The 13588-nt window shown below is 51.0% G+C and overlaps 1 protein-coding gene across 50 annotated transcripts in view; it reads right to left on the bottom strand.

Moving 5' to 3' along the window:
* CELF4 (CUGBP Elav-like family member 4) overlaps positions 1-13588 on the bottom strand; it is a 320089-nt gene that overhangs the window by 228375 nt on the left and 78126 nt on the right. For 45 of the 50 annotated variants that reach the window (XR_003116666.1, XR_003116665.1, XR_003116664.1 and 42 more), the window contains exon 2: positions 12205-12287. Coding sequence is in view for 39 of the 50 variants with exons in the window: in XM_025365313.1 (XP_025221098.1) it covers positions 12205-12287 (83 nt within the window). In the remaining 11 variants the exon portion in view is untranslated. Of the gene's footprint in view, positions 1-12204; positions 12288-12405; positions 12538-13588 lie in introns of those variants that run through there. The other 5 variants (XM_025365328.1, XM_025365329.1, XM_025365327.1 and 2 more) reach the window with 1 other exon arrangement.

Consider the following 13588-nt stretch of genomic DNA (forward strand, 5'->3'; position numbering starts at 1 on the left):
AAAAAAGTAGGAGTGGGGAATCGCCTGTGGAATGCCTGTGGTGTGGCACAGCTGTCTGCTGGCGTGGCGGCCTTTGATTCTTCAATATTTAAGCCACACACAAAGGCACAGAAGGGCACAAACTCGAGAAAGACACAGAGGACACAAATACGCTATCTAAGGGTAGCTGAAATTTTATTCCCTTCCCCCTTATGAATCTCACAGAATTGGAAACCCTGTCAGTAGCTGGAATAAACATGCAGAGTTAGCAGCGCTGCATGAAGAAGCTCCTCTGGACCACACCCTAAGACTGCTTTCTTGACAAAGCGTCCTCATGGAAGCATCAGGGTGTGATCTAAGCTGAAGGCAAATGCCGCACGTGTTGTGGGGCGGGGAGGTGGCGGCTGCTGCTCCAGCCAGCTTGCTCTTCTGTAACCCCTGACCGTCTCTACCAGGCTGTGTGAGGGCAGACTCTTCCAGATCCTACCAATATTATCTGGCCCTTCTTCACTGAAGCAGCACAGATTTGTTCATGGAAGACATGTGCATAGTCTTTGGCAAGATATCCTCTTTCCCAGACTTCCTTGCAGCTAGGGTGGCCCTGTGACATAGTTCTGGCCAATGAGACATACTTAGATGTCTCCTGGAGAGGGGGCCTCTTGGAAACCTTTTGCATTCCAGATAGAAGGGACAGAGGCAGCTGGAGCTGCTCTGCTTGATGACAGATGCAATGCCCTCCGACAGCAGTGAGGAGAGGGACTCTGTTATGTTGCTGCTGTTGCCTGGTTATGTTGCTGAAGCAACACGAGGCCCCAGACTCTGTGATGTGCAAAAAACCCAAAGCGTTATTTGTTGAGGCCACTGCAGCCAAATGAATTTCTAAGTGGAAGGGTGGCCACTTAGAAATTGCAATTCAGAGAGGTTAAGTGGCTTCCCAAGGGCACACAGTAAGGCTCCAGGCAGAGCTGGGGATGGAATCAGGCTCTGCCTTCCATTCAGAACAGGACTTCTCTAATGCAGAGGCAGGCTAGGTGTGGGGTGACACCTCGAGGGCCACTGCCCTGCCCCATAGGGACCCCGGGTGTCTAGCAATCATGCCAGAGTCCTCTGCCAGAAGAGCCTGGTGTGTGGCCTTGGGGTGACAGGGACGGTTCCTGCCCTCATGCAGCTCTGGCTTTCTACAGGGTTGGTGCCCTAGGATGAGGAGGAAGGAGCATGGGCTCTGGAGCCAGATCTCTCCATGGTTTTCTGGTCTGAGCAAGCCCCTTTGCCTCAGTTTCCTCTTCCATACAATAGCACTAATAAGGCTTGGTTAAGACCTGGGTGATGTTTTCTTAAATAAATGAGATAATATTTGTGAAGTGTCTGGCTCATAGCGAGTACACAGTGAATGGGAACTGTCATCGGGGTTAGAGAGACAGGATTTTTTGATCTGCTCTCTTATTTGGGATGATGCTGTCAGGCTCGATCTGCAGTAGATGTAGGTGGTGTCCTGCCCATGACCCCTTCTCTTCCCCACCTCAGTGACAGTGGGCTGACTTCCAACTGCCAGCACCAGCACTTCCAGCTCGAGGGCTTCCTCTGACGGTGGAGCCCACTTTGCCCACCCATGCAGTAAACCAGAAAAGCTAGAGAGCAGAAGACCCCTGGGCACATCTTTGGCCACAACCTGGTGGAAATTGGTGCATGAATAACCCAGTTCTCTGGCCCTTTGGGTGGGATGACTCCAAGGAGTATGACTGACATTGGCTCTAGAGTCCCAGTGGGGTTCAGCAACACCCGCAGTGGTAGCTGGTCTGCCTGATAAGACACCCCTTATTCATTTCCTCTCTTCCTTGTCTCCACTATTGACCCAATTCCTGGGATCACCCCCACAAAGAAACTATTTGCGCTCAAATTTGCTTGTCTAGAGTCTGCTTCTGGGAGTGCTCCAACTAAGACAATATCATTTAAAGCCTAACATTAGGCCATTGGTGGTTGAATTTCTTGTGCCCACGAATCTCCCAGGGATCTTGTTAAAAGGTGGTGGGTGCTATCTGAGTGACGTGGCTCAGATGATCTGGAGTAAGCTCAAGACTCTGCATTTCTAACAGATCCCAGTGATGCTGATCTGATGCCCACACTTTAGCCAGGGTTTAGACTTCCGGTGCTGTTGACCTGCAGAGGTTCAGGCAAGGGCAAGATCAATGTGGTTTACAGCAACCTAGAGGAGCATCACAGAGGAAGGGAGCATGGGGCTAGGTCCTGACACCCTGGGAGGATTCTGGTGGGTAGGCTGGGAAGAGGCAGGGCCTTTCTAGGGAGCTGGGAAGCTGGGGACTTGCTGGGGCCTGAAGCCATGCCCGGCATGTGCAGGATTTCAGAGCAACTGATCTGCATGGAGTTGATTGGAGCCCGCAGGATGTAAGGGGCTAGAGGCTCTGAAGCACAGCAGTGTGAGAAAAGCCTCCTCCATCTCCAGACACATTTTCCCTGTTCTCATCCCCAACTCCAGGAGGAAAATTCACACTGCCCTAGCTCCCCAAGCCTTCCTCCTCTTACTCATTTCCTGAGGTCCTCTCTCTTTACACACACAACCAACTTCTGTCCTCCCTGCTCCATGGAGTCCTTTCTGGTCATCCCAGCTCTTTTCTGAAATATAACGGGACATATAGTCCAAACTGCATACTTGAGCCATCCTATATTTTTATTATCCTCTTAATTATTTCATCTGTGAATTAGGAGTCATAGGACTTTATTGTGGCAAAGGACTCCGAAGGTCATTCCCACTCACATCATTGGTTTGTCATTAATAATACAACTTGGATGATTTATAGCAATTCACAGCATATAAAGAGCTCACACATGTGATTTTCATGATAGAAATTAGGGAACTCAGACCTGGAAAGATTGGGTGGCTTCCCCACGTCATCCAGCCGGTTGGTGTCCTCTGCATAGGCTGACAGTGTTCTGAAGGGTGGAGCAGAGCGTTCGGCATCATTTTGCCTCTTCTGTGCTGGGCACAGGGTGGGCCACACCAGGCTCACCATTAAACACACTGTGCTCCTTCAGCCACCAGAAGAGGATGCCACCTGCATGGCGCCCCCTGGTGGGATCGTGGGAACATACCACAAATGCCTTTGATTTAAAAAAGGGTGCTTGAACCACAGTACACTTCGGGGCCCTAGAGAGAACTCATCTCCCCTGCACTCCAGCCCTTTCCTCTTTACAACAGCTGTTTTCATGAGGAATTAAAGAATAAAGAACAATACCGTTTTTTTCTATTATCACCCAGGCTTGCCCATTTTTGATGGAATGTGGCAGCCCACAGTTCCGGATCCCTGCAGGTCAACAACAAAGGCATGTGTCCTTCTGCACGCCCACACACATGCGCCCCAGCAGAAACCCTCCAATCCTAAAACACATCCATCCCGAAGCAGGAGCTCACACAGACATTCTGTTTCTCAGCCTCGTTTTCTGGCGAAAGGTCAACAAACCTTTTGGAGCCTCACACGGACTCACGCAGGCACAGCCCTCGCGGCAGCCTCACATTCCCGCTCCGGTGGACACACACCTCGCTCCACACACGCCCACACTCACACCTGCGCCGGCGGCGACTGCCGGGGCCAAAGCACCTTCCACACAGCACTTCCTTTCTACATCCCTGACCAGAGAGTGAGGCTTTCTCCTCTTTCCAAATGTACCCCCGCAGGGTGAGCTAGGCTGAAGACTTTCTGGAGGGGCATGGAGGTGATATGGCTGGAGTGGGAGCGCCAAGAATGATCTGTTGGTGCCTCTGGAAATGCCAAGGCCAGCAAGGTTGCTCAGCAGAGGGGGACCTGCCTCCTTCCCACCCATCCTTGCTCTGGGCCAGTCCCAGGCACAGGCGCAGAAACAGGAAAGCAGGTACAGGCTGGGAATCCAAGATGGGAACTGTGGCGTTAAGGGAGCAGCCTGGGCCCCAAGGGCAGTGCTGGGTGCGGATGGGGATGGATTGGAAAGCTCCCCGAGCGGGGCAGAGAGTCTGTTCAGAGGAAGTGATGTTGGATTTGGGCCTCCAAGGATGAATGGAGACTCTCCAGGCAGAGGAAATGACATGGAAAAAGAGGAGCTTGCAGGAAGGCAATATGCATCTGGAGGGTTTGTGGCCAGGATGTTGTCTGCCCTGGCTGAATCTTGTGGGTGACAGAAGCCCTGGGTGGTTTGCAGGTGGTGGGACCTTTATCTTACAATGACACCCTTGGCCAGCCTCTGAAGAATGCATCAGAGGGGTGAGGGCCTGGAAGCAGAATGCCACCGTGGTGGTGTGGGCTTCTCCAGGGCATGCTGGCTTATCCTGCCATCTCTCTCATCTGAACTCCTGGGCACTTCCCATCACTACCGTTTTTGGGGCCCCTAAGGATATTTTCTGGATCATGAGCTGTCTTCACACTTGCCTCCCAAACCAGATTATAAACTCCTTCTGCAACAGGCCGTGTCTTACTTATTTTTGTCTGATGTCAGACACCCTGCCTCCCACAACCCAACTCCGCAGGGGGCGGGCTATCTGTAAACGCTGCTGCCGCTGACTTGGGTGATGGCAACCGTGATCCAAGCCACACTGGGGCAGTGTGAAAATTGCAAAATGCTTGTCTGGTGTCCTTAGAATGAGACCTGAGCAGAGGGCAGGGGTGGGGGTACCATCAGGAATCCAGCCCCAGCCCTGGGGGGCAGGCAGTCTGGATGCTCTGCATCAGGGAGAGACATACCTGACCCACGCTTTATTACACTTGTCACCAATGGCTTCGGGTAGTGGAGAGCAGGAGACACTGTCGTCCTCGCTCTCCCCCTCTCCTCTCGTCTCCCTGTTGTTTTAAGTAATGTGAGTAATGCTGAGCTCATTATTCTTAGAAATATAAAGAATGTCAGAGCTGGAAGGGGCTTGAAAGGCAACCTGACCCACCACCTCCTTCACAGTCTAGATGGTGTGTCCAGGGAGGGTCTGAGCTCATTGATCTGCCCAGGCCACGTGGCTTGTTGGTGGCAGGTTGGACCTGGCCCAGGTTCCCTCTGTTCATTATCTCATGTGCCCTCTTGTTTGTTTATTTCCTTCAAATCATGTATGATGACTGCAGGCACAGAGGTTCTCTGGTTCTTTCAGATAAACTTGTTAGGAAGCCTTTCTGGGCACAGTCCATGGCAGGTCTGGACTCTGTCATGGGGGCCACTGAGAAGATGAGGCCCCTGTGAGAGTCAAGAGCCACTTGCTTGAAAAATGGGGAACCCTCAGGACAGTGGTTGGGGCAGGGAAGGAGAAAGTGGACAGTCTAGGAGGGAAGACTATGGGCACATCCCCAGGGAGAAGGAGGACTTTGAGATGTCTCTGTGGGGAGGAGATTGAAAAGATTTTGCATGAATACAGTGGGACATGGGGCTGGGCTGAGGGCTAATGTTGAAGAGAAGAGGCAAGTTTCAAAGGCATCACAGATGTAGCCCCTATGCCCTCAGTACCTGGATGTAAAGCGCTTCAGACTTCCCTCTTGGAACCTTGGTGTTCCCTTCTGTATAATGGGCCCAGGCTGGTGTCCTGTGGTGAAGGTCCTGTTTGGCTGGAAAGCCTGGCTAGGGCACATGCCTGCCAAGCTTGTTTGCTGTTGGGGTGGGGGCCCTTCTGAGGGTATGGGCTAGAGAAATGCCCCACATGAGCGGGTCTCAAGGCCTGGGTTCTGGCCCCAGCTCCGTTATAACAAAGTCTCCATTCACCTAACCCAGGAGAGAGCTGAGCTGGAGTCGGTGCTGAAACTGCTAAGCCCTTGGGTCAAGTCTGCCCTGCAGATGTGAGTGCATGTGAATGGCAGGCGACAAGTGATCCTTAATGCCCGGAGGTGGGCTCTGCCCTCTGCTCCTGCCCGTACTACTCCCCCTACCCTGTGCTTACACCATTGGAGCTTTTGCCTCTTCACAAGTCCTCCCTCTTGTAACACTCTAAGGATCTTTGGGCTTGTTCCCTGAATGAATGAGAACCAGTGAGTAAGAGAGGAACGCTCTGCCCCAGGGCCTCACTGTCCCACCTTCTACCTGCCCTAGGCCCGGGATGGGGTTTCTTTACCTTGGCATTGTTGACACTTGGGGCCAGATCATGTTTTGCTGTGGCACTGTCCTGTACATTGTAGGATATTCAGCAGCAGCCCTGGCCCCTACCCACTAGATGCCAGTAGCATCTCCAGACAATGTCAAATGTACCCTGCAGGGCAAAATTGAGAACCACTGCCCTAAAAGGACAGATGAATACTTCTTTTTGGGGAATACGAGAAAGAAGAAAGATATATCATCCATTCTCCCAAGAGAGAAAGAAGAAAGCATGAATCCAGGTGAGATACAGAGGAAAGGCTGGGGACCCCCATGACTCAGACACTATTGTGGGCCTTTATCCTCCCTACTGTGGAAGAGCCACAGGGCAGCCCCTTTCTCAGTGTTATGGGTTGAACTGTGTTCCCCTCACAAGATGCTGAAGTCCTAAACCCGGGACCTATGAAAGTGACCTTCTTTGAAATAGGGTCTTTGCAGATGATCAAGTTAAGACGAGGTCATTAGTGCAATCACTGCTGTCTTCATAAAAGGAGAAGTCTGGACACAGACAGTGTACACTGGGAAGGTGACACAAAGACACAGAGGGAACACCGTCTACAACCAAGGAATGCCTGAGGCTCCCAGAAGTGAGGAGAGAGGCCTGGAACTGATTCTCCCTCACAGCCCTCAGAAAGAACCAACTCTGCCAACACCTTGATTTGGGACTGCCAGCCTCCAGAACTGTGAGACAATACATTTCTGTTGTTTAAACCACCCAATTTGTGGTACTTTGTTGCAGTAGTCCCATGCTAATACACTCAGCAAGAGGAAGGACAACAGGACCGGGGAACTGGAAGAGTGTGTGGATCTGGCTGAGATGATCTCTGCAGAGACACAGAAAGTAGCAGGGGGAGATGCAGGTGCTGACGGGACCCAGACTCACTGTTCAGAGACAAAAACCAACACTGTGCCTATAGGACAGACAAGTGGAAACACATCCCATTTCTAAAATGAAAAGCTTTGATTGCACCAATCACTAGAAGTTGTAAAACTACCCCGAAGAATTAACAACCTCCATACATGCTAACTACATCCATCATAAATTCGTCTTTAGTTTCTGTTATCATATCACTGTCTCTGGGGACCCCGTCTTGTCATCATTTGCCCTTTATAATTTATTCATCTTGTTCTTGCCTGCATCCTTTCTACTTATCATTCATCTTTACAGTTGTACATAAAATTAGATGGATCCCTCAATGGCAGGACTGTCAGGAAGGGAGATGGGCCTTGCCAGGGAAGCCCCCATATGGTGATGGGGGCCCCACCGGAGCCTCCTATGGGTGTCAGGGTTGAGGTGGGTGGGCCAAAGTTGAAAGAGGGAGGGAGGAGAGAGAAAGGAGAGACGAAGTGTGAAGGATAAAAGAAGAAAGTGTTGGTGAGAGAGATAGAGGAAAATGTGCAGAGGGAGAGAAGAGAGGAGAAAATGGGGGCACAAAGAGAAGAGAGAAAAAGAAAAAGAGAAAGAAAGGCAGAGAAAATGGGATTAAGAAAGAGAAAAGTGAGAGGAAGGCATAGAATGGAGAGACACTCTGAGATAGTGGTGCTAGAAATCTAACTGAGCTCTTTTAAAAATAATTTTCCCACTTTAAAATCTTTCCTGGTAAACTCAAAGGTCACATTGAATTTCCATGGAAGTGACCCATCCTGAGTCACAGTGACCTGAGTCGGGAGGTGCGATGGCGGGACTCTGCATGTCTGCCAGGCTGACATGAGGGGAGGGGAAGGGGGAGACAGCAGGGAGGAGTGTGTTAGTTTGCTTTGTATTCTAGGGTTGTTGGAGTGAGGACACAAAAGCCAATCTTTAACTAGTGAGTTGGAACTTTAATGTTTACCAAGCAGATACAGCTCCCACTTCCCTCACCCCCATCCCCGGCCAGCTCTAATTCCCATTGCTTCCTGGCCTCCTACTGACTGGACCCAGCTCTTTCCCTGCCAGCCCTGGTGAGAAGCCCTTTCTGCTACCAAAGGAACAAAGTGCTGGCCACAGTTTGTCATAGCACCCGGTTTTCTCTCATCTGAGCATCTCCCTTGAGACCCTGTATTCCCAACTTTGGAAACAGAAGGGCTCTTCCTGGAAGATAATTCCCCATAAAGTCCCAATGGCTGGAGGAGCTGTGACAAAGCATCACGGGTCGATTTTAAGGAACAGATTTCTTTCAAGAGGCTTCCTGTGCATACTGTGGCTCCAGGTGGTTCTCAGAGTGGGTCTCTGCTGCCCCGTGTGAGTCGCCTGGCTCCTGGCCTGTCGTGTGTACCTCGACTCTGGGCAGTTTCTTGGACTGGTGCTCCCATCTGACTCATTTTACTCCCACCCTGCCCATATCCTGAATTAAAACTTTGAGTCACTCCTCCACTCCATGGTCATCCTGGTTCTCTCTAAATTCCTAAAGCAACTGGTGGCACTGGCAGAGGCAGGTATCCTGGGCTTTGGTAGCAGACTCACTGCTGGTCCTGGCTCGGCCACTTACCAATTTTGTGACCTTGGGCAAACCTCAATCTCCTCCTCTGTGGGGGATAATCATGACATCTTCTTCAAAGGGTGGTTGTGAAGATAAAATGAGGCAATGTAGGTAAAGTGCTTGGCATCATGCCTGTCGTATAGTAAGTGCTTAAAAATATTGTGATTATTGAACAATTGTCCACACTATCCATTTTATAATAACATGTGCTGTCTTGTATTGTTGACGATGTAGATATTTTTGTGTGTGTGGCTTCCATCCCCAACTTGGTGGGCAATTCCAAGCGGGGAGGTGGATGTGGTTTTCTTATCTCTGTATTTTACAGAACGTCTGGCACACAGGACATACTTGTTGATGGATTGAGAAACTGCCCTATGTTGACGGTCCCCTGTGGATAGTGAAACAAATTTTGTGACTAGAGGGGCATGGGCATGAAAAGAACAGGAAGCCAGGAAAGAGTGAGATCGAGAGTATGAGGGAGAGAGAGGCAGAGAGATTAGAAAAAAAACTCTGCCTGGATTCTGGCAGAAGGCAGTGCTCAAAAAGACCCAGATGAAGCTTCATAGTTTAATAATCTAATTCTACTAGAAACATGCCAAACTCAAAAATAATAATCCATTTGTGACACTGGTCCAGGGATGACTCCATCAGCCATCAGAGGGCTCTGCTTAGGCTGGTTTCCAGGGATACTGGGGATCACGTATCACTGATTTGTAAGAACAGCCACTGTGGTCTGGTTTCTGAGCTTCCACTGATCCCAAGAGAAATGTCAGCTTCCCTTTTCAGGCCCCCAATGAAGACATGTGCTAGGGGTGCCTCTAGTTCTGTCTCTGTCATTTTGTTATTGTTGCTCATGGTGATGGTGGTGGTGTGTGTGTATGACAGCAATGGGATTATTTTTCTTGCTGGCAACAGGATGCAAGCTCCGTAACTCGCTAGAAACAGCATAGGCTGCCTGTACTATCTTTTCTCCTCTTTCTCTCCTCAGTGAGAAAGTGGAGGGCTGATTTTAATGGATTGATTTTAATGGATTTTGAAGTCTGGAAAAGTGCCTAAATTGCTGAGGTTACCAGTTTTCCAGGTTCTTTTTTTTTTTTTTTTTTCGATTTCATTCTCCTTAGTCAGACATAAAGTGTGCTTGCTGGGGCACCTAGTGTGGCCACCCCAGACAAGAAGAGGTCCCCCTCTGCCTCTCACCCAAACAGACAGCCATGAACACAGCCTCAGCTGGCAGGAGCACCTATTATTTGGTTGGGTGAGAGCATTTGGCTTGGTCCCGTCCCTGCATTTGCTAGTGGCACACTTTCTCTGATCTCAAAGGAGAGAACCAACCAACAGCAAAAACACCAGATCTGCTTTCTGGAATCAAAACAACTCCACTTTAAAGAATAATTTTACTTGGTCATTTTGTATTTCATTCGTCTGCATGTAGGTTTGTGTGGAGACAATGTGCCCTCGGAACTTCGAGCTGCAATCCGGTCTTTTATTCCTGCCCCTCCCTCCGGTGGGCCGTGCCTGCCCCGAGAATTGTTTGATGAGGTTTTTGAGGCCATGAGTCTCCCTGTGAAGCCTTTGAAGAAGGGACGGTATTCGAGGGGACTCTAGGCTATGTTTCAGCTCTGCTGTTGGGCTCTATCTATCTTCCCCCCTCCCCGTCCCAACATACATTCACGTTTCTTTTTGCCCTTTCCCTCAAACTTACTCAACTTGTCTTTGTGATTTCAGAAAAATGCCACTGGATCTCCTAGTATGAAGGATTAGCACAGATTATGGGGAACAGTGTTAATTATCGGTGGAAGGGGGGCTGGCACGTCGCTCCAATGTGCTCCTGATTTCCCCTGGGCCTTTCTGCCTGGTAATAAGCCTTCTTTAATCTGGCAGGCCCCTTGGTGAAATCAGCACCACGGACAGTGATATTGATTGCTTCTGAGAAACCATCACAGCTGCTCAACCAAATTACCTTTGATATGTGACCTTTAATGTAATTACTGCAACATCAAAGTATTTCTATAAATTATTAAAGAACTAATACACTCCATCATTTAGCTGTTCTATTATATGTAAAATAAACAACCACAAGTTAATGTTAGATCCTCAACAATCCACACTTGCTACTGAAATACTCCCAGTTCCCAGCCTCTCCCCTTTCAAAATCCTAAACCTCCCCCTCCCACCTTCTGTCTGTCTGTTTCCGCATCTGATTCCGGCTTTTAGCCATCATGAAACTCCCCAGCAATCTCTCTCAAGCTGATGAAGGGCCTCCCATAACAATGTGGTATTTTCTATTCCATTTGGGTGGCTCTAAAATATCTATCACAATCTCCCCCAAAACAAAGTACCATAAACACTTTATTAATCAGCACAAACCTTTCTCAGAAGCCTTTGATTATCCTACAATATGGCTTTATGCTTCACACATAACATGGGGCGATGTGGAGCATATTTCTGCCATCTTACAGAGGGCACCCAGAAAGTAATTACTATAATATATGTGCATGTAGCCGCGCCACTGAAAAAACAACTGGGGAACGGCCACCCTGCCAGAGCTGGGCTTCACACAAAATCTGTGCGGCGCTCGATTTCCATATATTTGCATCTGTGGGTATGTTATTAAGATGACTCAGCCCCGTGCTTTGCAATCACAAATACCAAAATACAATACAAAGACTGTCTTAATGGAAGGAAGGCCCTGTGTAATTCAACACTCCCCACCCCTAAACGAGTAAAGAAAGATCTTTGATGCAAAGGAAGGCTGCCCCCGCCCGGAGTTGCATTTTCTCTCCGTCTACCTGGTTAACCTTTCCCGCTGTGGGGTAGAAATGGAAACGTGTGTTTACATACGGTTGGCTTGGTAAGAATGTAAACATGCATGTGTAAGCATGGGTGTGCATACTTATAGAACACACGTGCTTCCCTGCAGTGTCCATTGTATAAGCGTCAACACTATATTTAGAAATTCTTTAAATTATGCCCACAAACACACATCTTTCCATTTATCTTTAGATACTCAGCAGCCGTATATCTCTCCCCCCTCACCACCGCCCCATCTCTCTGAACCCACAGGAGAGACCGCGCAGACCCTTGACCCAAAGAACACTTCTTATTTTATGGTGATGAACTAGCCTTGATAATAGCCATGGCTGATATCACACCCAGTTAGGGGGGCCATAAATAATTCTCTTCTCCCCCGCACAGAAGCTATAAACCAGGGCCGAGGCGCGATAGTTTATCAAAGACGAGGGCTGGCTCCTTAAATAAACCGCGGTGATCTCACTCGCGGCGCCCCCTCCCACGCCGCCCCCCAGTCACCCCGCCCAGAGCGGACGGCGTCGACTCGATGGGCTGACTCGATCGCGCACGCGGCCCGCAGGCCCAGCGGAGGCAGCTCCCGGCTCCGGTCGGTGCCCCGAGACGCGCCGCTCCCCCGCCCCAGATTGCCCGCGCAGGAACGGCGTCCAGGCTCCACCTTCAAGGCCACGGCCAAGTGGGGTCCCTGCCCCGATCCGTCGGGCCCGGACGGCCGAGAGCCCGGCGATTTGGGGGGCGCGCGGGCTCCCGAGCGCAGGCGGGCGGCGGGCGCCCTGACGCTCTCTCCCCCCGCGCCGGGCGGCCGCCCGGCCTCCCGAAGTCGCCCCCTATCGGCGCGTCGGCCGCTTGCGCCGCGGCGGGCGCCACTTACCCCGGGCAGAGTCTTCTGCTCGTGCAGCGCGCTCTGGGCCTTCAGCGCTGACTCACGCTCGCAGTAGGTGAGGAAGGCGCAGCCTGGGGAGGGAAGCAAGCGCCGAGAAGGGTCAGTGGGGAGCCCCCGAGCCCGCCGACGCGCCCTGCCGCCCGCCTTCCAGGCTCCCGCCCCTCGCTGCCGCTCGGTCCCTGTCCCCACCTCTCTTTCTCTCTCGTGCACTCTTCTTGGAGCTTCTCTGCCTCTCCGTGTTCCCGGCTGTCTGCTTCTCCTACCTCCCTTTGCTTTTCTATTTTTCTCCCTCCGCGGAGTCTCCCCACCCTGCATCTTCCCCCCACTACACCCCCCTCTCCCTACGGTTCTCTCCCTACCCGGTCCCCTGGTGCCTCAGACCTCTCTGCCCTGTTTCAGCGTCAGCCCCTACGCTTCCTAGAAGGGGCAGCTTCCACCCCTCACCCCCAGCACCTCTAGCCACACTTGACCATGGACTCTCCTTCTGGCCGGTAGGAGTGCTGGGCGCTGCTACCTCGGGGATGGTGGAGGGCTCCTCTAAGCCTTCCAAATAAAGGCTCAGTCTGTAAGGAGTACCCCAAGCCAGGCCCTCCTAATAAAATAAACGTACCCTGTGTCCCTTGTCCCAACCTCTGTTGTCTAATTTGCAGTGACAGGTGGTCTTCACACCCCTCCAAGTCATAGGGCTTCTAGGGCATATCCAGGCCACCGAGGCACAGCGCTAGATCACCCTTGCTCTGCCTTTAATTCCCTGGGTGACCTTAACAAATCACATCCTCTTTCTGGCCTCAGTCTCCCCACCTGTGAACTGAGAAGGCTCAGTCTAGCTCTCCTGCTGAGTAATTCTAATTGGGCCACACCCCACCCCATCAACAGGGAATCTGGATTTGACAGAGCAATATACTCAAGGGGTGACTTTTCAGTGCTGTCCTTTAGGTGTGGTGACAAGGCCAAGAGAGTGGGGATGGGGGAGTCTTTCTGGGAGTTCTCATAAGCTGCCCAGCGTGCCCAGTGTCAGGCCTTCTTCCTCTGCCTGGAGATGTGGCTAAAGGTGGATTTGGAGGCCTGCAAGGCTCAAAACCATGGGGAAAGCTCAAAAGCTCACTATGGCGAAAGCAGGCTTGAGTGTTCTGGGGAACAGTCACCTCAGACCTTTTCAAGCCACCCATGGCCCCAGAGAAGGCACCCTGTGGAATTGTTGCCTCTCTTGTTCCTCCCTCTCTCACATGGTCTTATCCAAGGCCACATCCCCAACAACCTGTGCTCCCTTCTGCCCCCCATTCCTCTGCTGTCACCACCTCCTCACCTGGTATGCCCTTTTTCCCCATGTTCACTTCTCCCAAACCCGTTGATCATTCAAGAATCTGATCAA

The sequence above is a fragment of the Theropithecus gelada genome, chromosome 18 (assembly GCF_003255815.1).
Source record: "Theropithecus gelada isolate Dixy chromosome 18, Tgel_1.0, whole genome shotgun sequence".
Lineage (NCBI taxonomy): Eukaryota > Metazoa > Chordata > Mammalia > Primates > Cercopithecidae > Theropithecus > Theropithecus gelada.